General features: G+C 52.3%; 2 protein-coding genes across 13 annotated transcripts in view; one reads left to right on the top strand and one right to left on the bottom strand.

Annotated features, from left to right (window-relative positions):
- Window positions 1-4,459, bottom strand: part of LOC133041381 (selection and upkeep of intraepithelial T-cells protein 8-like) — a 45,458-nt gene extending 40,999 nt beyond the window's left edge. The window contains exon 1 of the mRNA XM_061121962.1: window positions 3,839-4,459. Within this exon, the coding sequence (XP_060977945.1) occupies window positions 3,839-4,097 (259 nt within the window). The 5' untranslated portion in view covers window positions 4,098-4,459. The remainder of the gene's footprint in view (window positions 1-3,838) is intronic.
- Window positions 2,752-25,607, top strand: part of SLC5A9 (solute carrier family 5 member 9) — a 29,676-nt gene continuing 6,820 nt past the window's right edge. The window contains exons 1-13 of one of the 12 annotated variants that reach the window (XM_061121944.1): window positions 11,019-11,160; window positions 11,904-12,062; window positions 13,580-13,651; window positions 14,634-14,700; window positions 16,478-16,582; window positions 16,942-17,051; window positions 18,097-18,303; window positions 19,108-19,188; window positions 19,497-19,702; window positions 19,892-20,027; window positions 20,515-20,622; window positions 23,659-23,809; window positions 25,361-25,529. In XM_061121944.1, the coding sequence (XP_060977927.1) occupies window positions 16,503-16,582; window positions 16,942-17,051; window positions 18,097-18,303; window positions 19,108-19,188; window positions 19,497-19,702; window positions 19,892-20,027; window positions 20,515-20,622; window positions 23,659-23,809; window positions 25,361-25,529 (1,248 nt within the window). In that variant the 5' untranslated portion in view covers window positions 11,019-11,160; window positions 11,904-12,062; window positions 13,580-13,651; window positions 14,634-14,700; window positions 16,478-16,502. Of the gene's footprint in view, window positions 2,834-10,941; window positions 11,161-11,903; window positions 12,063-12,173; window positions 12,199-13,579; window positions 13,652-14,633; window positions 14,701-16,477; window positions 16,583-16,886; window positions 17,052-18,096; window positions 18,304-19,107; window positions 19,189-19,496; window positions 19,703-19,891; window positions 20,028-20,514; window positions 20,623-23,658; window positions 23,810-25,360; window positions 25,530-25,607 lie in introns of those variants that run through there. The other 11 variants (XM_061121949.1, XR_009689226.1, XM_061121940.1 and 8 more) reach the window with 11 other exon arrangements.

Below are 25,607 nucleotides of genomic sequence, written 5' to 3'. Positions count from 1 at the left end.
CTTATAATTCACACATGACTATCTTCCTTCTCTGAATCCCTATCTCAGTTTAAATAGTTATAGTTGTGTGCATTCATCCTGCATTTGACACCACCAACAGAGCATTTCCCATGGATGCAATAGTGGGCAAAGTATTTTCTATTTTCTCTTTAGTATTCACAAGCAAGCCAGGGATTCTGAGCACTGAGCCTAAAATAAGTGAATTCACTTGTCCACAGTCACCAGTCACAGTGCTAAAGTGCTGTCATTCAAACCTACCCCTGTCTTATTTCAAATCCCTCATCCTTTTCTCTGTCCCCAACTCTGAGCTCTTCAGCTCAATTTCCTTTAAGTAAGGCATCTAAGGTCTGCTTTATTTCTGTCAATCACAGGTCAAGCACAGGATTGGATATACAGCAGAAACTTGGTGAATGCTGATAATTTAAAACTAATGGATGATTGATTGATTGATTGATCACTTATCGATCAATGCCTGATTGGGGTCAGTGACAGCTTAGAAACCCATCCTAGGACAGATGGCTTTCCTGAAACCTAACAGGCTTGGTGAGGCCACTGAGATATGGTACACCTCCATTTGCTGCATGATACAAAGGCAATTCCGCACCCCCCACCCCCCCATGACATTTGCCAGCCTCAGCACAGGGGAGCCAGGAGCCCTACCGAAGCAGGTAAACTTCCAGAGATAAGTTCTGCATGGAAAGGAGAGGAGGGGTGTATGCTGCAGACCAACCAGAGTGTCAGAGTCTAAGCTTCACACTGTGGAGTCTAACAGAGTCAGCATCACACACCTTCGTGGTGTTGTTCAGTCGCTAAGTTGTATCCGACTCTTTGCAACCCCATAGACTATAGCATGACAGGCTTCCCTGTCATTTAACTATCTCCTGACGTTTGCTCAGATTCATGTCCATCGAGTTGGTGGTGCCTTACAAGGGGCAAATCTCTCCCTCGGTGAGACTCCTTCTTTCCAGTTGTTGGCACACAACGCTGACAGCTCCTCACAGGTGATCAGGCTTCTAACTGCAGAATAAAATCCAGGTGAGGGGCCTGGTCCAGTCTGGCAGGCGTGGGGCCTAGCTGGTTACTGGAGCAGTGGGAATGGGCTGGAGAGTCTCTCAGAGCCCAGTGCAGGAGGAAGTCTAGCTTAGACATCGGAAAACTGTGCTCAAGCCTTGCTTCACCACTGGCTTGCCTCCCGACCTTGGACAGCGACTGGAATTCTCTGAGTAAGGACTCTAATTTGCTTTCACTGGTCCTTTCACTGAGCCGTCGGGAGCCCCCAGGCTGCTCAGGGTCTTAGCTCACAGCGGCCCATCAGAGCTGTTGTCACCCTAGCTGGGGACATAGCCAGAAAAAATCCAGAGTGGTCAGTGCTCTGATGGGGTGCACATGGCCCCCCAACCTGGCCACTAGAAAGGCAGCAAAGAGCAGCCTGAGGAGAGGCGGGGAGGAAGGGAATGATCTGTCAGTCAGCGGACCCCCTGGAGGAGCAGGAAGGGCAAGGGCCATGCAGCCAAGGCCTTAAACACCCAGCCTAGTCCCGTGTGCCCGAGCCGGAACCCTCTCTGCAGTCTCCTGACAGTGGGAGCTGTCCAGCTTTCTCACTCCAGACCCTGGCCTATCCTGCTGGTGTCTCTCCTCCTTTCTTGATGCCCCTAGCCTAGACCATCTTGGACGCACATACAGTTCTGCACAGACCCTCCGAAACTCCTCTCTCATTTTCGCCGCCTCCATCCCTTGCCGAAGGGAAAGCGGGAAGGGTCCCCAGGTCACTCCAACAACTTTTTGCAAAGCAATTGCCATGGGATTCTAGCTCAGTTCGAATAAAATTTCAGCTGGCCCATGGAGTGTCCTCCAGCCAAAAATGCCATTATTTGAGCCACACCTCCTGCAGGAAAGGGCCAGTCATCTGAGCTCAATCACGGGCCAAGAACGCCAGGGCAAGTGAGACCTCGGGGTGAGTGTTCAGTGCCAGGGCAGTGGCTGTGGCTGGGGCAGCAGGTGCCCTGAGCTTAGCTGTTGCCATGGTCTCCATGGCATGACTCCCTGGGTGTCCTGACTCACTTTTAGAATTCCAGGGAGGATACTCGGCACCTATTATATTGTCCTCATCCATGGGACCTCAGCCAAAACTGAGACAGAAATTGTCCCATTTCAACATCTCATTGCATACACATTATCTCACTTAATAATCCTAACTCTTTAAGAGGTACCTATTATTGCCTCACTTTGCAGATGCAAAACCTTGGCCTTGGTGGGTTAAATGATTCTCCCGTCACAGGTAAGCTAGTGACCAGCAGAACCGGGACCCATACTCTGACTTCAAGTCTTGGCTCCACTACTTCAGGGATGCAGGACTCCCCCGGGAGCTCAGCGAACAGCACAAGCATGTGCCAATCACACCTGGGCATGGGCTGTGGCCTCGTGCCAAGACCTTCTTCCACGCTCCAGACAAAGCCCCGGTTACCAAGTGTCAGCCCCACCCCTCCTCTTAAGAAACCTGTTTACCAGGCATGTGGGGACAATGGCAGCCACAGCAGCTAACTCTGAGCGGTAGGCTTCAGATCTGACCCTGGGGGTGGGGAGAGCCCCGAGTCCAGGACAAGGTCTCTTTCTCAAGTTCAACATCAGGAAGTAAGGACAGGCACTGTCCCTCAGAACCCTGGGCCCAGTGGGCTGGAGTGAGATTTCATCACCAGGGGGAGGAGCCAGGCTGGTCCACGTCCTGGACCTGAGTTGTCAGAAGCCAGGTCAGAGTCACATCAGACTTGGGAGCTTCTGCCTAGAGCTGAGGCCCAGACACTCATCTCTGGAGGTTCCAGGCTGTGCCGTGCAGGTAGGGGTCTGACAGAGATCATTTAGTGATGAGTGTTTTTACTTCCTTCTTTTTCTTTCCTTTCCTTTCTCCATCCCTGGGTCTCTGTCATCATCTTTCTTAGTCTTACCCCCCTATATAGATGGCAATCCTTTCTTCTTGGAATTAAGTCTCCGGTCTGTCCACATGAGCCCCCATCCTACCTGGGACCTGGGAGTAAGTATGATCTGGACCTGGGCACAGTCCAAATGACTTGGCCCATTGGTGGCTGGGGTGGGAGGCCCCATGAAGAGTTTAGTGCCTCCCCTGGCCTGCACAGATGGCATAATTTTCTCCTCCATCACAGCCCCTCCTCCAGGATTAGGCCTGCTCTCCTCTTTCTGCCCAATGCAGAGCACAGCCACTGCCCCAGGTACCATTGACATTGCATTCTTGGGAATGGTGCCCCCTGGAGTTGTGCGATGGGACAGCCCTGACAGAGGGCCTGGCCCAGAGTGTGCTCAGTGAGTGACTGGGATCAGTTAAATGGAATTGCAATTGAGTTTGAATTTAGAGGAGCATGTGAAAAAATAATAGCATCACCAGACCACATCAGCTGAGGGCTAGGACACTGGCAGGAAGGGGGCAGAGGTGGCCAGGGAAAGAAGGGTGGCTGGGGGCTGGGGTGGCAGGAAGGGGGTTGACAGGTCTCTGGAATCAGGACCCAGACCCAGGGGGGCTCCTGTCCCCTCTCAGAGCCCCTAAAGAAAGGGAGAAAATGAAGCAGTTTCCTACCCACCCTGAGAAGGGATAAACCTCATCTCTCTCCCTGCAGACACAGAACTAGGACCAAAGGGTGATGTGTCAGTCAGGCCTGAATTCAGAACCCAAACAAGCCACAGTTACAGGACGTCACCAGTGAACCTCAGCCTCTCACCTATAAAATAGTGATGAGAAAACCAGCTCATTCAGTTAATACAAAACTGTGATTGTATTGGGGTTGTGAGCTACACAAATCTTCCGCTGCTGGTAGATATTAGTCCTTACCTCCTGTTGTTCTGGAAGAGGAAGTTCTCAGCAGGAAGGTTGGCTGCTGAGAGTGGTTTTTCAGGAAGAACTTGCAAGTAGCCAGGGTGGCGCCAGCCAGAAGAATAACACCATGTGCCCTGGTTTCTTCCTGGGCCTGAGAGCACTCCAAGGAGACAGGAATGTCCAGGCAGCAGCATGAAAGGGGTTTCCTTCCACATGGAAAACTCAGCTTCCACAGTGTGGACTGGGCTCTGGGCTCTGAGAACCCCCTCTGCATCAGTATTTCATTCTCAGGCTCAGGATCTCACCTTTAGAGCTTCACTCCCTCAGTCAAAGGTGTCGTTGGTTAGTCAGTCCCTTTAGGATTCGAACAAACCCAGGGCTGCTTCTCATCCACAGCTCCATGTTAGGGATAAGTATTTGCAGGTGCGGGGAGCTGAGTGGAAGGTCTGCCAAGGGCTGGGGACCCTGGCATGGAGGATTCTGGACCTTGGCATCACAGGTGGGGCAGGGACCCCAGGGGAGAGGAAGCCACAAAGGTCTGCATGCTTCCAGCTCAGTAAGAACAGCCCAGACCCTGTGCCCTCCAACCTTTCAACTAGGTGCCCATCTGTGCCTGAACCTTTGTGCCAGCTTCCTCAGCCCCATCCACCCCCATGCTGGCCCCAGAGGGGTTCTCTAAACTGCCAGTCTCAACACCATGTCTCCTCTGGCATCCCCCAGTCCCCCTGTAGACCCTGAGCCAGGCTCACCGCAAGCCCTCCCCTGAAAGCATCACCGCTGTTCACTCTTCTGTGCCTACTGGTCCCTCTGCCTGGAGGCCCTCCCCCTGCCCCTGCCCCCTGCTCCTACCTCCTCGCTCCAACACCGTGTGTTAGACACAGTTTCCACTCTCAGTGCATTGATTCTGCCCATCACTGGGGACACAAATGTGACTGAGATACACAGGTTCCATATCTAAGAGAGACACGCCCTAAACTGACAAGTACAGTCAGGGAGATAAACAGGGGTGGAGACTGGGACTGTGGACATTCCCCAGACTGGGAGTTAGAGAGGACTTCCAAGAAACAATGATGATGGAGGACACAGAACAGACCAAGACCTGGTTGGCACGGCCTTGTTGGGAGTGGCATGTGTTCAGTGCAGGATTGAGGAAGCACATGCTGAGTTCTGAGCCCAGCTCCAGGGGCTCGGGAGAAGGAAGAGCTTCCACATGAGCAGGTAACCAAGGATGAAGGTGCCGTGGGACAAACTGGTCACTATGGCAGAGGATGGCGGGTTAGCAGTGATGAGCTTGAGGATAGAGATGTGCTTGCTCACCATGGGCCCTGTGGATGTTGGAGGTGAGCAGAGGAGCAGAAGGTTGGGAAGGAGCCGGGCAAACCCAAGCACATGGGGATAGGGAGATAGGAGAGGTGAGCTGTCCCACTGGACTGGCATTTTGGGAACAAGTTCATGAGGCTAGTGGGAGTAGCTGGCCCAGGAGTCCAAGCAGAACTCTGGGCTCCAGAACCTTCCACGAGGGCACATCCTGAAGCCTAAGGGAGACCCAGGCTGCAGGGAACAAGCTCATGAGGCTAGTAGGAGTAGCTGGCCCAGGAGTCCAAGCAGAACTCTGGGCTCCAGAACCTTCCATGAGGGCACATCCTGAAGCCTAAGGGAGACCCAGGCTGCAGGTGCCAGCAATAAGGGCAGTGATCTTCATTTACTGTGAACTACTCTTGGGGCTTCTCTGGTGACTCAGTGGTAAAGAATCCACCTGCCAATGCAGGAGACGCAGGCCCCCTTCCGTGGGCCAGGAAGATCCCCTGGAGAAGGAACTGGCAGCCTGTTCCAGCATTCTTGCCTGGAAAATCCCACAGACAGATAAGCCTAGAGGGCTACAGTCCATGGGGTTGCAAAAGAGTCGGGCATGACTTAGCGACTAAACAACAACAACACATGGGATAAAGAGGATGCAAGAAGTGAGATTCGAAAAGCAACTGTCTCAAGCAACTGATGTGAGCAGCTTGTTCAGCTGGGTGTATTTCTCCCTTCACCCCAAAATTAAGACTCAGGCTGTTCTGTAAGTGTCCTGGTTACATTTAAACCATGACAACACCCCACTGTCACTTTAACTCTGACAGCACAGATATTATTCAGAAATTATAACCCCCAGCACCATGTCCTATTCCACACTCCTTTCTTCACTTGAAGTTAAGGCTTCTCCCTGCAGTTCCTGCCCTCAGTTGGGCTGGCTGCAGGCTGGCCTGCCTTGGGAAGACAGAGTATCGTTGACTTGCTTTTTTCTCACTCCCCTCATCCTGCTGCTCCCCAGGACCTGCAGTGCCAAAGAGGAGAAATCGGGGTAGGAAGGTTTTGACTTAAAGGCTGTGGCTCAGCTCATGACCTAACAAGTTTTAGTCTGACTCTTCCTTGCGGGTACTCCAATGGTCCACTTGGGGTTCGCTCACTTGGAAGAGCCTTCCAGGGCACCCTGCCTCCACACCACATCCCTAGTCCATTCTTCCGCAGCTTCCAGGAATCTGGAGCTTCACTGCCCAACTCTTCCAGCTGAAGCCCCAGGCCCCTTCCAGGTGGTCCATTGGACAGGGTCTCAGAGGGTCCCCATGCTGTCTTTTTCATGCATGTGATCCATACCTAGTACACACACATACACAGAAGGAAAACATCCATGCACTCTTTGCTCCACCCCAGGGTACAGGTCAATCCCACACTGATAATTCCTGTCCACCCCATGTGGAAGCAGCCGGGCAGCCACAGCTCCTTCCTTCTATACGCTTCAGGCTGAGGCAGACTGCGGTGACCCCAGCTGCAGGGACATGCACCAAGCTCTCCAAGTTTCCCTGCCAAAGCCCCTCTATTCAAAATATTGGGGTAATGGGGAAGCAACCCCCAACACCTTTCCCCCTTTTTGTTGGGAAAATATAGCAAAGATATATCCAGAGAAATATTCAAAATACTTTTATTTACTCCTTACAGAGCCTTTTTGTGATCCACAAGGCTTTAGTGTAGTTGATGAAGCAGAAGTATACGTTTTTTTGGAATTTCCTTGCTTTTTCTATGATCCAACAGACCTTGGCAGTTTCATCTCTGGTTCCTCTGTCTTTGCTAAACCCAGCATGTACATCTGGAAGTTCTTGGTTCACGTACTGTTGAAGCCTATATCTTGGAGAATTTTGAGCATGACCTTACTGGCATGTGACATGAGTGTAATTGTATAAAAGTCTGAACATTCTTTAGTATTGCCATTCTTTGAGATTGGAATGAAAACTGACCTTTTCCAGTCCTGTGACCACTGCTGAGTTTTATAAATCTGCTGACATATTGAGTGCAACACTTTAACAGCATCATCTTCTAGGATTTTAATTAGCTCAGCTGGAATTCCATCACCTCCACTAGCTTTGTTGGTAGTAATGCTTCCTAAGCCCCATTTGATTTTGCACTCCAGATGTCTGGCTCTAAGTGAGTGACTGCATCATCGTGGTTATCCAGGTCATTAAAACCTTTTTTGTATAGTTCTTCTGTGTATTTTTGCCACCTCTTCTTAATCTCTTCTGCTTCTGTAGGTCCTTACTGTTTCTGTCCTTTATCGTGCCCATTCTGGCATGAAATATTCCCTTGATATCTCCAGTTTTCTCAACGAGATCTCTACTCTCTTTCCTATCCTACTGTTTTCCTCTATTTCTTTGCATTGTTCTTTGAAGAAGGCCTTCTCATCTCTCCTTGCTGTTCTCAGGAATTTAGCATTAAGTTGGGTGTATCTTTCCCTTTCTTGTTTGCCTTGCACTTCTTTTCTCAGCTATTTGTAAAGTCTCCTCATGGGAATACCAGACCACCTTACTTGCCTCCTGAGAAACCTGTTTGCAGGCCAGGAAGCAACAACTAGAACCAGATGTGGAGCAACTGACAGGTTCCAAATTGGGAAAGGAGTACGACAAGACTGTATATAGTTATCCTACTTATTTAACTTACATGCAGAGTATATCAAGTGAAATGCCAGGTTGGATGAAACACAAAATAGAGTCAAGACTGCCAGGAGAAATAGCAACAACCTCCGGTATCCAGATGACACCACTCTAATGGCAGAAAGTGAAGGGGAACTAAAGACTCTCTTGATGAGGATGAGAGAGAAGAGTGAAAAAGCTGGCTTAAAACTCAACATTCAAAAAACTAAGATTGTGGCACCCAGTACCATCATTTCATGGCAAGTAGGAGGGAGAAACACAGAAGCAGTAACAGATTTTATTTTCTTGGGCTCCAAAATCACTGTGGATGGTGACTGCAGCCATGAAATTAAAAGATGCTTGCTCCTTGGAAGAAAAGCTGTGACAAACCTAGACAGCATATTAAAAACAGAGACATCACTTTGCCAATAAAGGTCTGTATAGTCAGAACCATGGCTTCTCCGTTAGTCATGTATGGATGAGAGGTGGACCCTTAAGAAGGCTTAGTGCTTAAGAATTGATGCTTTTGAATTGCAGTACTGGAGAAGACTCTTGAGAGTCCCTTGGACTGCAAGGAGATCAAATCAGTCAATCCTAAAGGAAATCAGTCCTGAATATTCATTGGAAGGACTGATGCGGAAGCTGAAGCTCCAATCTTTTGGCCACCTGATGTGAAGAGACAACTCATTAGAAAAGACCCTGCTGCTGAGAAAGATTGAAGACAAAAGGAGAAAGGAGTGGCAGAGGATGAGATGGTTAGATAGCATCGACAACTCAATGGACATGAATCTGAGCAAATTCTGAGAGATAGTGAAGGACAGGTCATCAACAGGTATTTGAATCCTCAGCTGCCATCCAAGAGTGCCTTGGTGAGGGTTGATTTGCCCTACTTTCTAGGTCTGTTTGCCCCAGCTGGGCCTGCACTTTGTGCTTTGCCTGGTTTTAATGATGACTAGTGCACTGTCTGGCCATAAGTAACAATTCTCCCAGCTATTCCTGTGCAGCCCTGCCTGCCTCAGGCAGTTTCTCTCCTGCTAAATTGTTGTTTCCAACAGGCTGTGAGCAGAAACATAAATGCCAAAGCACAATTGCCAGACCCGAGTTGGGGCTTCAGGGTTCAGTGATATGGCAAAGGCTTGAGGTTTGAGCAGAGGCTTTATGATATCTATTCTGGTGGTTTCACAGCCTTTTGCATCCCCAGCCCTCCACCCTCCACACTCTCTAGGCTCTGAATCTCCAAGTTGCCTGATGACCAACAGATAGTTCACAGGAGTGGCTGAAGTCAGCCCAAACCAATTCATTTGGGGTTAGGAACTCCGGGAGATACTGAAGGACAGGGAAGCCTGGCATGCTGTAGTCCATGGGGTTGCAAGAGTCGGACACAATCTGGTGACTGAACAACAACAAAAATGTCCAGTGGGTTGCAGTTCAGCCTCAGGTATCTGTGAGGGGTGGCTGGGGGACTAGTGCATGAGCAGCAGAACCCAGAGGGCCAGGGCCACCCTTGGGTGGTGGGCGTAGGAGGAAGTGACTCAGGCCATCTCCCCACTATACTCCTCTTCTCTGGAGTGATCAGTCTGGATTCCTTACCATGGTTGAGGAGCCTGAGCTCAGACGTCTCCCTCCCTCCCTGATTAACACAACCATGTGGCCAGCCTTGTAGCCTCTACACAGCTCACCCCCAGACAACATGGGGCCCAGAGAACTTGGCTTCATCTCTAAATATGAGCAGGGAGGACCCTTCTTCTGTAAAGACTTGGAGTTACCTCTCTACCTTTCTGGCATCAGATACTAATGGGCGCTGGTCCCCGGAGCCGCGCCCACAGCTGAGTCTACTCCAGCCTCTCTCTCCCAATGCAGTGGCCTGTCCCTGAGCTCAACAAGGCCTATGCCTGATGTTCTGAGCCAGGGGTCCAAGGAGCTAGGAGGAGAGGTGTCCCAGGAGCTATGTTTTACTTCCCTTTCTCCCAAAAGGGAGGCAAGAGGGCCTGGCCCTCTACATCTGGCCTGGTATCCTCATAGGGTGCTGGGTTGGGTGTGGCTGGCAGTGAACAGGGCCCCCTGATCCTCTGGCCTGGACCCCTGACTCCTGAGTGTGCAACCAAATGCAGAGCAGATGTTCCCAAGACTGAAATGTCCCAAATTCAGCAACTTTCAAATGGCAGTATGGGCACACTCCTGTGCCTGATGCCTGGGCCCCTGGGGGTTCCTGTTAGTTTCTTGGTGTGGGCCCCCCGCCCCGCCCAAGAGCGGGCAATCACTTAGGGTTTGCAGAGGCTCTCGGGAGCGCATCTCAAACTCAGTAGCAATGTGAGGGCTCCCTGAGGCGGACACCAGGCTCAGAGTCACTGAGCAGCCTGCCCACAGTCAGCCTGCTGTTGGAGATGTGCAGCTGGAACTTAGAAGCAGGCTGCGCAGGTCTCAGGCCTGGCCTGACCCCCATCCCCTGACTCCATGTCTCAGGGCACCTGCATCTCTCCCTGGACCTGGGGTGGCGGCCCTCTGTCCTGTCCAGGAGCACTCCTTTGTCACAGCGCAGAGCAGGAGTATAGATGCAGCAGGTGTGATTCCTCGCCTTGCTCTGTAGCTTGGAGGAAACCATGTCTCTGCCCAGGCCTGTTTCCTACATCCTGAAAAAAGGAAAATGACACCTGGGTGTGTTGGAGGTAGGAGCACGTGACATGGTAGACCCTTTGCAAGGGTCACAGTGGACCCCCCCTTCTCCCTGCGTCTCTTCCGCTGGGCATAAGGAATGTGCATGGATCTGATCATTAAGACACCCCAACTCCAGGCCCAGCTTTGCCTTTATTTCCGGGGTCCCTTTCCCTTCCTGGGCCTCTGTTCCCTGTCCACACAAGCATGACCTTGAGCATCTTGATTCTGAAGTCTCCCCCCAACCCCCTGCCCAGTTCAGGTCACCAGGACCCTGTTCTTTTCCTCCTGTTTTCCCTCCTACTCCTGCTCCTCTCAGGGGTGGGAGTGTGTGTGTGTGTGTGTGTGTGCGTGCACGTGTGTGTGTGTGTGTGTGTGTGTGTGTGTGTGTTTGCAGGGAAAGGGAGAGGCTTGGGGCTGGCAGTTAGGGGAAAGGGGCGGGAGAATCAGGACTTTATGTGCCGGTGGGGCTCAGGGATGGCTCAGCGGCCAATGGTGCTCGGGCCTGTTTAATCATTACAGGAAAGGAATGAAGCCAGGAGCACCTCAAAGTCCAGTCTGGTTGTGACTGACTAGCAGATGAGCACGGAGCTGGCAGCAATGGGGCCTGGAGCTTCGGGAAGTGGGGTCAGCACTGCGACTGTTCCACGCTCAGCGCCGGGTCCCGGAGTCAGCCTGCACGCCTACGATATCGCCGTACTAGTCGTCTACTTTGTCTTCGTCATCGGAGTAGGGGTCTGGGTGAGTAGCCTGGAGGTTGGAGGTTGGCAGGGGAGGCAGAGACCAGCTTTCCTCTGTGGCCGGTTGTGCCTGGGGGCAGGGGTGGGCAGAAGGCAGGCATGTCTGGGAAGCACAGGGACCACTGCAGAAGGACTTTAATGAAGGATCACCCTCTCAACCCCTCCACTGAGAGATGGGCAGCTGAGGCCCAGAGAGGGCTGACTTGTCTGAGCTCACACAGTGAGCCTGAGGCAGGCCAGGCCTGAACCCCAGTCTCTGGACTCGCTGTCTCTGTGCATCTGAGGCCTTTGACCCCACGCACACTTGGCCCCCTGAGTCCCATTCCTGCCGTCTTCCTCATGCCAGGATCCCCAACTCTGAGAGTGCTTGACTCCTGACCCTGCCACGCCCTCCACTGGACAGCATCTTGGCGTGGAGCTGAGCTTTCTAAAAGAGCTGGGGCAGGTGTGCTCATGGGAAGGGAGTCAGGTGGTTCCCAATGGGTTCTGGTCTCCAGTGTTCACCAGAGCCTCGGTGCCATGAATGGGGGCCAGGCTTGGAGGACTGGGAGCCCTGAGTTCAGATGCCAACTCCAACAGTTAGGGCAGCATGGCCCCGGGAATATACTACAGAGCCTTAGTTTTCTCACTCAGACAATGAGAATAAAAAGGACTACTTGGTTTAGGAACATGACACATTTAAGGATCTGGTACAGTGCCCAACACACAGCCTGCAGCAATAAATGACCCCTATTGTCTCCGCAGCAATCGAGGGAAATGCCAGCACCTTTAGACTCCACTGTGAGGCCGAGAGGGATCTGAGTCCCATCTGGTCACTTACGAGGCTGTGGCAAGGCCAAGAACCCTCTCTGGGCCTCAGTCTCCTCATCTGTAAAGTGGGACAAGCAGTTCCTTCTTCCCAAGGTGTGTGAGGAAGAATGGGGCAAACAGGCTCACTGGCTCCCAGGAGACCACGGTCGTGAGAATCACCAGCTCCTCTTCTTGATGACTTTGGACAAATTGCTTCTCATTTGGGGACCCCCATTTCCTCATCTGTAATGTAAATTCTTCCTGTTCATCTATCCTTCCCGAGGACCATGGGTGACACAGAAAGTCCAAGCAAAGGCTTGACAAGCCGCAGGCCCTGCACAGCAGTCCTACCCTACTGAGTAATTTATGCCTTTCTCTCAAGGGAACAGATGCTTCTTTCAATTTCCCTTCTTTCTTCCAGTCCTTCAGGCATTTCTGATGTCTGTAGACCCAACCAGACATTTACTATCTTCAGCATCTTAATTTATTTAGTCACTAAGGCATGTCCGACTCTTTATGACCCCATGGACTTCAGTACACCAGGCTTCCCTGTCCTTAACTATCTCCCGGAGTTTGCTTGAACTCATGTCCATTGAGTCAGTGATGCTATCTAATCATCTCATCCTCTGCCACCCCCTTCTCTTCCTGCCTTCAATCCTTCCCAGCACCAGGGTCTTTTCTAATGAGTCGGCTCTTCCCATCAGGTGGCCAAAGTACTGGAGTTTCACATCAGTCCTCCCAATGAATATTCGGGGTTGATTTCCTTTAGGATTGACTGGTTTGATCTCTTTGTAGTCCCTGGGACTCTCAAGAGTCTTCTCTAGCATCACAATTCAAAAGCATGAATTCTTTGGCACTTAGCCCTCTTTATAGTCCAACTCTTGCATCTTAATAATGGCTTTAAATTTATCCCCCTTACCCTCTACCCTGTCTCACTTTCTGCATTGAGAGAAAGTTCTTTCATTCCTCACTCCCTTTCAGTCCTCAGAGTAATTCTTCAAAAAGGCAGCCACTGACCCCCTCCTGGTGCAGGACAGTGTTTGCTCCAGGGTCCTGGGTGGGCCTCAGTGATGTGATCTGACTAGAGGCGGGGGCAGGAGAACCCCCCATTCCTGCCCCTGGCAGAGCCCTGCCTCTGTCTGGGGACCAAGTTCTTTGTGTCCTCCCAGCCCCCAGGATGGGAGCCTGGCTGGGTGGAGGGAGCAGGGCAGTCTCCCCACCACGGTAGACTGAGGATGAGATCCCAACTCACTTCCTGAAGCAATATTTGGTTGGGGTGGAGGGCAGGATAGTGCACAAGAGGACATGCCAGTAATCTGGGCACAGGCACAGTGCCGTGCATTCAGTGGGGCATTTCACACACCCCGCCCCACCTCCAACCCAGCACCCCCTCCCCCATTAGCTCCCTTGTTCTTCACACCAGTCCTGGTGGGCGATGTGATGAGCAGGGGGACCCAGAGAGAGCAGCTGACCCCACCAAAGCCCCATAGCTTAAAGATGGTGAAACCTCCAGCCTCGGTTCCCACCCCCATGTCCCCACAGTGCCAGAAATCGCAGGGCAGGGAATCTGGGGCAGAGTGCAGAGCCTGGGGAGACTCGGGATTTCCTCACCCTTGCTGTTTCCTTTCCAGTCGTCCATTCGTGCAAGCCGAGGGACCATCGGTGGCTACTTCCTGGCGGGGAGGTCCATGAGCTGGTGGCCAGTGAGTTCACCTTCCTCCTTCCCTTTCCCCCACCTCCCAGTCCCACGTCATCTTCTCCCACCTGGACCAAGGCTACAGCCTCCGAGGGGTTTCCTGGCTCTGGACTCCTTCCCTCAGGTCCAGAGACACCTGGCATCCTGAGAGATGTTGCAAATGCACAACTGGGACCCACATTCACTGGGTGCCTCCTAAGTGTGGGTCCCAGGCAGGACGCTGGACCTACAGAGCCTACCCAGAGTGTTCCCATTCTAGTGGGGCTCGGAGCTGAGCCAGGAAGACAGACTCATAAAAAACCTGATGGTTTCTCAGCCGGAGGGGAGCATGGGGCCTGTGAGAGTGTGGAGGAGGCATCTATCCTCCGGACAGTGGAAGTGGGCTTAGGAAAGACTTTCTTGGGAAAGCGACACATAAATACTGCAGTTCAGGGAAGGAAATCCTAGGAGTAAAATTCCACCATCCTGAGGCCTTTGTGAAGACCAGGCCCTCCCATCAGGCCTCCCCACTTGCTCCTCTTGGTCCTCCAGGCTAACTTCCTCTTCCTGAAATAAGATGGAAGGAGTTGAGCCCTGTCTCAAAACTAACAGTGGAGAAGTCAACCCCTGTGGACCACTGAAGCTGGGCAGATGCCCGGGCATGCCTGTCGCATGGCACGTGTGTGCACGGACTCACACACACCCACACACTCATACCCTGTCTTGATCCTCACCAGCCTCCCCACCCAAAGAGCAGTCTCAGACTCACCAAAGAGCAGAGGAACCCAGGAGGCCCACAGGGCTCTCTGGAAGGTTCGGTGTCTGGGACAAGGAGAGGTGCAGGCAAGAGTATGAGAGAATCCCCAGGGATGTGGGGGCTGTGGGCTTGGCAGCTCGCAGGGACAGGGGCAGGGTCCCTGGTGCTGCCAGCACCCCTCACCAGAATAATGAGAACCCCTTGAAGGCCGTTCTGCTCAGCTTATGCCCCCACCCCCAACCCTAAATTGCAGCCCTGGAAGCGAGTCTGTGAGAAGGACAGAAGAGGACCGGCACATCTCCTCTGGTCCATTCAGGAGGGTGAGCAGGGGCTGGCCTGGACGTTCAGTCTTGCGGAGAACAGAGCTCTGGAGTGTGAGGAAAGCCAAGGCTTTGGAGCAGGACAGGGTGCCCCAAAGATGGAGGTGGAGCCAGGTCTGGGAATGTGCACCCCGTGGGAAAGAGGATGTGGGGCTCCCTCCTTGGGGGACAGGGCTTGGGCTGAGCCACCTGCAGGGAGAGCAGCTTCAGTCTGAGTCTGGGGCGGAACCAGCCGCGGACGGGGACTCTCGGTCCCTCTGCCCCGCTGGAATGTGTGTTTCTGGTGTCTGTGATGATTGGCCAACAACTAGCCCGCTTCCTTACTCAGCCAGTCCCGAGAAGTGCCTGGTTCCCCTCCCTGTGTCCTGAGAGCAGTGTGGCTGGGAGTTAAGGGCAGAGGGAGCAGCAGCATCCTTGTCTCAGAGGGGCCATGCGGGTCCCCTGCTGACCTTGTGGGTGTCTCCTTGAGTGATGAGTTAGGAGCCCTGGGCAGGGTGGAGGTGAGACACCTCGCTGCCCCGAGAGCAGCCTGGGGAGCCTCTTCGTCCAAAGTGGAAGGCCCAGTGCTCTGTGCTCTGGCCGGCAGTCCAGCCCAGCCACAGCATCCCAGGACCACCAGACAGAGGGAGGGGGTACGTGTGGGCGGCGGGGTGGCTCAAAGTCCTCAGCTAGGTCAGACGGGTCATTATCACTGTGCCTTTCCATGGCTGCTTCCTCTCTGAATGTCTCAGTGCTTTCCCTTCTCACTTCCTGCTGCCCAGCACCACAATTTTATTAAGGTGACACAGGGTCCAAGACTGGCTCTTCCCCTCCAGCCCGCAGCCCCTCCTCTTACCAATAATGATCCTGTCTGAAAGATAACACTAACAAACGCTTACTAACTGCCTAACACCCGTCAAGCAGTGGTTACTGGAGCAGATGGCCAGGGTCGAAATCCTCATTTTGTCACTGATTAGTTCTGGAACTTGAGCAAGTTATTTACCTGTGCCTCAGTCTCCCCAAGAACAATGGGGATGATAACAGAACCTTCCTCCTGGGGTTGTCATGAGGAGTCAGTGAGTTGTTATATTTAGAATAGAACTTGGCACTTGGCAATGCTGCTTATGTACGGACCGCTATGACTGTCATCATTATCGGTCTAACAGCATTGCCTCGGAGTAGTTAGCTGCCTCCAGGAGAAAAATTAACTCAGGGGCTGGCCCCCGTGGCTCCTCCCCTGAGGAGGAGGAGCCTGGCCCTCCTCTGGAGTCTGCAGGAAAGGGGTGGAAGAGGGCCTCCCCCATCCCTCTCATGGGGGACTCTCCTCCCGTTAGCCTTCTTCTCTCCGGAGGCCCTTAGACCCATGGTCCCAGAGCAGAGCTTCATCATGCTCCTTAATGGACCATGCTTTCCATGTCTTTTCATCTTTCCCACTTTGCCTCTCAAATCCCTGGATGTCCTGGAGGCAGTGACTTCATTTCTCCTAACATTAACTCCTTCCTCTGTAAAGTGGAAAGATTAGTACCCATCCCTCCAAATACTTGTGAAGATTAAGTGTTTTAATGCATACAAAATGCCCAGTACAATGCCTGACATACAGTAAGTGCCTAATACATGTCTGTTCTGTTCAGCCTCCTCATTGCTCCCCCATTTCCTCTCCTCCCTCTGATCTCACATTTATGAGTTCAGGTTCTGTTCTCTCTGCCTCCATCCCAGATCCTGAAGCTCATAGTCCTGACTCCAAATTGATTCAGATAAAAACTGACCCCTGACCCTTGACCCCTCTTGTGCCTTACAGATCGGAGCATCTCTGATGTCCAGCAATGTGGGCAGCGGCTTGTTCATCGGCCTGGCTGGGACGGGGGCTGCTGGAGGCCTTGCTGTGGGTGGCTTTGAGTGGAATGTAAGGAAGTCTGGCCTGGAAGATTCTCAGGGATAGAGGGGGTCTTAACCTTCTCTACCCTACCCTGTCCCTGACCTTAGTGCTAAGAGAAACCTCAAAGGTGCTTGGGGAGGCTGCATGGTAAATGGAGAACCCATTTTACAGATAAGGAAACCAAGACCTGATGGACCTCATCAGAGGTCACACAGGACTGAAATCAGGCCTCCGGTGCCTTACTTCCCCACCCAGGGCTCTCCTCTGCATGGACCACACCTCCTCCATCCGCATTTAGAACATGGATCCCTTTTTCTCCCCATTCTCCCAGGCAACCTGGCTGCTTCTGGCCCTTGGCTGGATCTTTGTCCCCGTGTACATTGCAGCCGGTGTGGTCACAATGCCTCAGTACCTGAAGAAGCGATTCGGGGGCCAGAGGATCCAGGTGTACATGTCTGTCCTTTCTCTCATCCTCTACATCTTCACCAAGATTTCAGTGAGTAACTGTTCCCATGTGGCCATATCATGTCTCTCTGAAAATGTTTAGTAGAGGGCATAGCACCTTGTTGTTATATGTGTGTATGGATGGATGGATAAATTGATAGGTGGATAAATGGATGGATGGATGGAATAATGAATAGATGGATGGATGGATGCCTAGATGGATAGAGGAAGGATAATAGACATGGAGGATGAATTCACACCCCTTCATCACATGCTCCCCCAACAGCAGCAGGGTAATTAGAGATGGACAATAAATGTTTGTTGAGTGAATAACAGTTGCTCTATCCAAAGAACTCACAATTTCAAGTTCATTCACTCATTTATCTTCCCATTAAATTAATCTTCATTCAGCACTGAGAATGTTACCATTAAAAAGGACGTATTCCTCCTTGATTGATGTAAACTCAGAAGACAAACTCAGGTCAAACGATTGGCAGAGGTTCGCACAGAGCACTAGCTCTGGGGCTGGAAGCAATGTTTGGGTCCCGAGGCCCATTCCAGGCCTCCTGCAGCCCCTGTCATGGATCACAAAACACTCAGGGAAAGGGACCAGCAAGCATGAGCTGGGTCCAGGGCTGGAAAAAGTACAGTCTCTTTTCGACCAATGCTTGTAAGCAACCCTAAATCAGCTCTGGCCAAAGCTGTGACCCCAAGTCCTCTGGTAAAGCCCAACACGTGGGTAACCAGGATCTGTGTCATCTGCACTGGGGCTCTGGCTCTGTCAGGTCACCTGGGGCCCCCATCAGGTCCGAGTGGGCTGGTGCTCTTTCAGGGAGCAGTTGGAGACCCTCTGGGTTCCCACCCTCTCCCCCAGGGGCCTCTTCCTCCTGCCCCCCACTCCTGCCTCACTTCCTCAGCGTGCTCCTCCATCCTTCACTGCCAGCACACGCCGCTGGGAGTGCAGCTGGATCGCAGGGTTCTCGGGCTCAGAACTGTGCGCTCCCCTGCTCTGCAATGCCCATGGCCCCTCAGTGTCCACAGGCCAAGCCCGTCCTCCCGAGCACGTCACTTAAGGCTCATCCTCACTGTGCTCTGAGGGCCGACAGCACGGGGCATCGCTGAGCAGGAAGGAGACATTCCCCAGTGGCCACACAGAGGGCCTCGGGTGACCCGGACTCCTGGGTCCCTGTCCCTGCAGACTGACATCTTCTCTGGAGCCCTGTTCATCCAGATGGCCTTGGGCTGGAACCTTTACCTCTCCACGGTGACCCTGCTGGTGGTGACGGCCGTCTACACCATCACAGGTAGGGCCAAGGGGAGGTCACGTCGGGTGCAGGTGCTGGGAACAGAGACAGGGAGAGGTGGAAAGGGAAGCTCCGGACAGCAGGGGTACAGAGGTCCAGGGAGGGATGGTGTGAAAACTGACTGGGAGAGTGAGAAAGAGAAGCAGGAGGGGGAAAGAGAGAGGCAGGCAAAGATGCAGAATCAGAGGAAAAGATGGAAAGACACAGTGCCTCAGAGAAAAGAGGAGTCAGAAAGGGAAGAAACGGGAGGAAGCAGAGCCGGCCCGAGAGAGCCAGGGAAGGAGAGACGCTTGGAGACAGAGAGAAAGATGGACAGCAGGGAATTGGGTGATGAATGGGGGACTGTCACTGGGCCAGAGTCAGCACAGGCTGCTCCAGACAACAGCCACAAGCCTGCCTTCTCCTATCTCCTCCAGAGTCCCTCACAGGCCTGAATGCCCAAGACGTGGGCTCAGGCAGACTTACTGCTGGCTAAGGTGTGGGGGAGTTTAAATGGGCGCTGGGGTGGGGAGGAAGGAAGGGAGGCCTCCTGGAGGAGCTAACAGCGCAGCCAAGGACGGGACTTGGTGTATCACAAAAGCAGAGCAGAGGACAGAAAGAGCAGGACCTGAGGGCCTGTGGCCATGACCAGCCTCACCTGCGGGCGGACTGGAGGAACACGAAGGGCAGGGAAGGCAGAGGCCAGAGGCCACTGGCTGAGGGCTCCGTGTGTTCTCTGGTCTCCCCAGTGTGGCCGAGCACGGGGCGGGCACCCCGAGAGGAAGGCCCCGCTGGTGCTGACGCGCCCTCTCCTTGGGTCCCCAGGGGGCCTCACGGCCGTGATCTACACAGACACTCTGCAGACCGTGATCATGGTCGGGGGAGCCCTGGTCCTCATGTTTCTGGGTAAGGAAGAGGCCTGAGTACATCCCCGCCCCCCTAAACTCCTCTCTGATCCGGCTCTGGCCGTCACATCTGTGGCCTGCAGAGCACTGAGCCATTCCCCACTCCAGGCAGGGCTCCCAAAGAGCAGGATTCTCCCTCCACCAAACCAGGGCTCTTGAGCTTGAGCCCCACTCCCCCCTCTCATCCCCATGTTCCATACAAGTCCCAAGCTCAGGGATCCCACACAGGACTGGAATTCTTGGGGGTGGGGGGGTAGGTGACAAGCCCAGTGGGGCCCCTGTTTCATTCACTGAGGTCTCTCCCTGCAGGCTTTCAGGAGGTGGGCTGGTACCCAGGCCTGGAGGAGCGGTACAGGCAGGCCATCCCTAACGTCACAGTCCCCAACACCACCTGTCACCTCCCCCGGCCCGACGCCTTCCACATGCTCCGGGACCCTGTGAGCGGGGACCTCCCCTGGCCAGGCCTCATGTTCGGGCTCACGGTGCTGGCCACGTGGTGTTGGTGCACGGACCAGGTGATGCCCTTATCGCGCCTGGCCCAGCTCGCCACCAACCGGGAGGGCCCCTGTGGGTGCCGATGCATAGAGGGCTGGGACTGGCTCAGGGATGGGTGTGGGGCACAGTCAGCGACCATGCCAGGGCTCCCCAGGGCCGAGCAGAGCCTGAGCCGGCCCAGGTGGCATGCTGCCCCCATGCCTTTTCAGGTCATCGTGCAGAGGTCTCTCTCTGCCAAGAGTCTGTCCCATGCCAAGGGGGGCTCCGTGCTGGGGGGCTACTTGAAGATCCTGCCCATGTTCTTCATCGTCATGCCCGGCATGATCAGCCGAGCCCTATACCCAGGTAAGAGTCAGTCCCACTCTGGGCAATATTGGACCAGAGCAGGGACCACACACACTGTTTCCATTAAGAACACATAGTACATATGTTAGGTTTTGTGGGTCTGACCTACAGTATGTATCTCATTAGAAGAACCTTGTATCTGAATGTCATTTTAAAGTCCAGCTTTCTCTTTATAAGGGAAAGACAAACTGAGGCACTCATGGTGCTTTGTAAGGATATTTACTTAACGATATTTACTATTTGTTAAAATAAAAGGTCTAAAATATAAAGGAGTCTATCAGGATTTGCAGGGTGGTATGTGGTTGAGAAATTTACCAGATACCAATAAACCACAAGACCCAATATCAGCCTATCCTTGGACCTTCTAGACACTGGCCCCTGCCAGAATCACCAACGAACGTTTGTTTCTATAGGGTCAGAAAGCACATATTGAGCCAACCCGAGAATGCATGGGATAATTTGGGTCTAACTACCATCACTTCTGCAGATGAGGTGGGCTGCGTGGACCCCGACATCTGCCAAGCGATCTGCGGGGCCCGTGTGGGATGTTCCAACATCGCCTACCCCAAGCTGGTCATGGCTCTCATGCCCATGGGTAAGTCCATCTCCCTCGCAGCACACTTCACACCAGCTTTCCAACAAAATCCAGAACCCACTCTCCAGGATAGATTGATTGCATGAAGGAAGCACATGGATGGGAAGAGAAAATGGGAACATTTACCTCCACACCCCACTTCCTAATACACACACACACACCTCCGCACCCCACTTCCTAATACACACACACACACACACACACACCTCTGCACCCCACTTCCTAACACACACACACACACACATTTTCACAGGCATCTGTAGGGCACTGCTCTGCCCTGGCTCTGGAGAGGCAGGGCTAAAAGACAGGACTCTGTGCGGTCTCCAGGGCAGAAGGCGTGATACAGTGTGACCAGTCTGAGGACACAGTGGGGATGAGGGACCCATAGGAGGCGTCTGACCCACTTTGGGGGAATATGAAGGAAGGGTTTCCAGAGGAGAGGAAATAGAGCTTAGTCCCAGGGGACATCTTAGGCAGACAAGGGGGAGGGGTGTGGGAAATGTCATTCTGGGGAGGAGGGCTGCATGTACAAAGGCCCAGGGTTGAGAAAGAGCATGAAACCTGAACTGAAAATTGCCAGTGTGGACTCAGATGCAGCAGGAGTGAAGACCATCTTTGTGGGGAGGACATGGTGGCCACGCCCCACTGTGTAGCATGGCCTTTACTCTGAGAGCAGTGGAGGGTCACGGGGGTTTCAGGCTGGCATGCATGATTAGGGGCTTCCCTAGTAGCTCAGACAGTAAAGCATCTGTCTGCAATGCATGAGACCCGGGTTCAATCCCTGGGTCAGGAAGATCCCATGGAGAAGGAAATGGCAACCCACTCTAGTATTCTTGCCTGGAGAATTCCATGGACAGAGGAGCCTGGCGGGCTATAGTCCATGGGGTCGCAAAGAGTTGGACACGACTGAGTGACTACTACACACACACGCATGATCAGATGTGTGCTTAGAAGGATCACTCTCCATGGAGGGTTCAGCTTCGGTGGTGGCAGGGAGATGATTACTGAGGGATTTCCAGTGGTCCAGGTTGTGATGGTGGCTTGGCTAGGGTCAGTGGCTTTAGGGATGGACAGGAAGGGTTTAGATGATATTTGTGAGACAGAATTGACTCTATGACTGATCGCATTTGAGGGACAAGAAAGACAGAGATCCAAAGAGGGCTCGCAGGTCTTGAGTTTATAGTAATATTGAGACTGGGGACATAGGGAACAAAAGCAGGTTTATGGAGGAAAGTTGAGTTATTCCCTCCCTCCAGTAGAAACAGTGAAGGTAAAATGAATCAAAGAAATAGTGGAGGTAGGGTGGAAGCCCAGCTATGATGGAGCAGACGCACAGGGACTGGCCGAGAGAGGTGGGAAGAAGGTAGAGGAAGAGGTCAGGGATAACTTGGCAGTGTCCGGTTAGAGATCAGAAATTTATCATTAACCAAGAGAAGAAGCAGGGGCCCCAGAGGAGATGCTGTCCTAGATCTGGGACACCTTGAGCCTTCTAGGGAGGCAAGCAGGGGTTGGTTAAATATTTGGACTGAGGGGAAGGAGGACTAAGGTGGATCTGGCCAGAGAGTCTTGTTTCTAGACGCTTCCTCATCAGAATCATACAGACCAGATATCAGCAGGCCCCACCCTCCCTTGTTACAGGTGTAAAACAGGCCCAGAAAGGATCAGGACTGGTCCAAAGATCACACAGCTAGTTACTTGCAGAATCAGGAAAGAAACCCACAGCTTTTGACTATGGGAAACCGTAAGGAGGTTTCTCAAAAAACTAAAAGTAGAACTACCATAAGACCCCACAATTCCACTCCTGGGTATATACTCCAAAAAGCCCAAAAATACTAATTCTAAAAGATATATGCACTCCATTGTTCATAGTAGCACTAGTTATAATTGCCAAGATAAGGAAGTAAGCTAAATGCCCATCAACAGATGAATGGATAAAGATGGTATGCACACACACACAGACACACACAAATGGAATACTACTCAGCCATAAGAAAGAAAAAAGTTTTGCTATTTACAGCACCATGGATTAACTCAGAGGGCATTATACTAAGTGAAATAAGTCAGAGAGAGAAAGACAATATATGGTATATTATCACTTGTATGCGGAATCTAAAAAAACAAACTAGTGAATATAACAAAAAAGAAGCAGATTCATAGATACAGATAAGGAACAAGTGGTTCCTGGGAACAAGGAACCCTGGGGTGGAGAAGTAAAAGATGGAAATTACCGGGGATTCTCCAGGCAAGAGCACTGGAGTGGGTTGCCACTTCCTTCTCCAATGCATGAAAGTGAAAAGTGAAAGTGAAGTCGCTCAGTCGTGTCCGACCCTTTGCGACCCCATGGACTGCAGCCCACCAGGCTCCTCCGTCCATGGGATTTTCCAGGCAAGAGTACTGGAGGGGGGTGCCACTGCCTTCTCTGTACTGGGTATAGATAGGCTCAAAGATGCACTGTACAACACAGGGAATATGACCAATATTTTTTAGTAACTGTAAAAAGGAAAGTAACCTTCAAAGTTTGCATTACAAATTAAAATAAATAAAATAAAAACATTTATAAAGCTCAGAGCTTTCTGCTGCCCAGGCTGGGACTTTAGCCTGGCACCATAGTGTCCATGATAAAGGTACAAAACACTGAAAAAGAAAACTCAATAATTCATAATCACCCTTCTCCCAACCAGGGCCCACTAACCAAGTGTCTCAGGTTTAAAATCCAGATTGAGATGGCCAAGCTGACAAGAACCTTAAAGGCCACCTGGTCCCACATCCTTTAACATGCAGATGAGGAAACTGAGGTTCAGGGAGGGCAGATGACTTGGCCATGGCCACAGAGGAAGGCAGAGGCAGAGGGTGGCTGGGACCAGCCTCTAGTTCTGTGAGTTTCCTGGGTTCCTGGATGGGCACCTCATCCAACACCTCCACCATACCTTCCCCTCCTCTGAGCTCCTGACTCTGCTGGATGCTGGCAGCCTCTATAGCTCCTGGCAGATCGGCCTTCACGGGCCAGCTGTCCACAGACACCTCGTCTCTCCCCAGGTCTGCGGGGCCTGATGATCGCGGTGATCATGGCCGCCCTCATGAGCTCACTCACCTCCATCTTCAACAGCAGCGGCACCCTGTTCGCCATTGACGTGTGGCAGCGCTTCCGCAGGAATGCAACAGAACAGGAGCTGATGGTGGTGGGCAGGTGCGCGTGCCCATCCTTCCTGGGTCCTCTCCCCGTAGGCAGACATCTCTCCCCCTCTGCTCCCTGCCCTGGGTGACCCCAAGGAGATGTGGCTGAGTCTGGGCCCTGCCCCAGCAGTCAGAGCACCTAGGTCTTGTGCCACCTTTCTCTCTGACATCAGGGAAGTTCTTCTCCCACTCTGGACCATTCTCCTCCCTCCAGATAAGGAAGGAAAAAAAGTCTCTTCCCTGCCTGCCTGTTCAGTTTTATCTTGGAACTGATCAAGATCAATGAGATAAATGAGATCAACTGATCAATGAGAGAAGCTGACAAAGCATTTAATCAATGAAAGATTAACTGTATTGATGAGAAGGAATTAGCAAGCAGCTCACCCCCAGTGTCTTCCAGACCAGCTCTGACTGTCACCCCAGGATACCAGAAAGACTACTGGTTCACTCCATCAGACTCACTCTCAGCAGGCATCTTGCATCATACTTTTCTGCTGGGGACGCAGGGGTGATTTATATGGTCCTGCCCTCAGGGTGCACACAGTTTAAGAGAAAGGCAGAAACACAGGTAATGCAGTGAGGGACGTGGGTGGATGGAGATGTTCATAGAAAGTTTGTATCCAAAGGATGCAGAGCTTTGAACACTCAGCTGAAAATTTTGAACCTCATCTCACAGGTATTCATTTTATGCTTTTCAAGACATAACTTGGTGGCTATTTTTACTTTTTCTCTCTAGGTTGGGGATTTATAGTTTACATAAAGTTAAGAGAACCTTTCCGAAATCTTCGCTTCATAATTTAAGGTTCCATAACTCAAGTTTCTGAATGTTCATTCTCCCTTTTGGTAGATGGTACTTGAGTTTAGATAACTTACTCTTGTCCATCTCCTTACCTTTGCCCTCACTGTTTCTTCCATCATGATGCCTTCTGCCCATGGCTGCCTAAGGGACCCCTAATGCCCACTCATCTGTGCACCCCCAGCTCTACGCCCAGGGACTGACCATTGAAGGATCTGAGTACAGGACAGATTGTACAAACGGGAGGAGGATGAGAGCGAAGTGAATGGCAGGGAGGTCATTAGGTAGCTGCTGCTCTACTGAGGCCAGAAAGAGAGAGAATGGGAGGGAAAGAGGAGGAGAGGCAGAATCTTTTGATCTCTGCCCACCTGCCAAATTTACAGCAATTAGTGGGGATTGGGCGCCATCTCCTGGCAACATGCATTATTGCACCCAACACACCCAAGAACAGTTTTTCAACCAGAGGCCCTTTACTGAGGTGGATGATGAAGGGGAAAGGTATGGATTTCTTCCCGAAAACAGATGGTCCACACACCCCCTTCAAGGGATCTAAAGTTTAAGTTCTAGAGTTTTATTTGGATTCTATAATTCTAATGTTCTGGGATTTTACAAATATAAATGTCTGTAACCTTTGCATCTGGGATGCTGGCCTTCCATCAGTCTCTGATTGAGCGAGCACGCATTCCTCTCCTCTCTCCCTTCCTGGTCCCCACTCACCCCCTCTGTGCGGCCTGAGCACCCCTCACAGCGCCCTGTGCCCTCCTGCAGAGCGTTCGTGGTGTTCCTGGTCGTCATCAGCATCCTCTGGATCCCCATCATCCAAAGCTCCAATAGCGGGCAGCTCTTCGACTACATCCAGTCTGTCACCAGCTACCTGGCCCCGCCCATCACTGCCCTCTTCCTGCTGGCCATCTTCTGCAAGAGGGTCACAGAGCCTGTGAGTACAGCCGCACACCTGTCTCTCCCAGAACATCAGAGGGTCAGGAGAGCTACTTGGTCCATGACCTGACTGCCA

The sequence above is a fragment of the Dama dama genome, chromosome 20 (assembly GCF_033118175.1).
Source record: "Dama dama isolate Ldn47 chromosome 20, ASM3311817v1, whole genome shotgun sequence".
Classification (NCBI taxonomy): Eukaryota; Metazoa; Chordata; class Mammalia; order Artiodactyla; family Cervidae; genus Dama; species Dama dama.
This window is presented reverse-complemented; position numbering and strand designations above follow the sequence as displayed.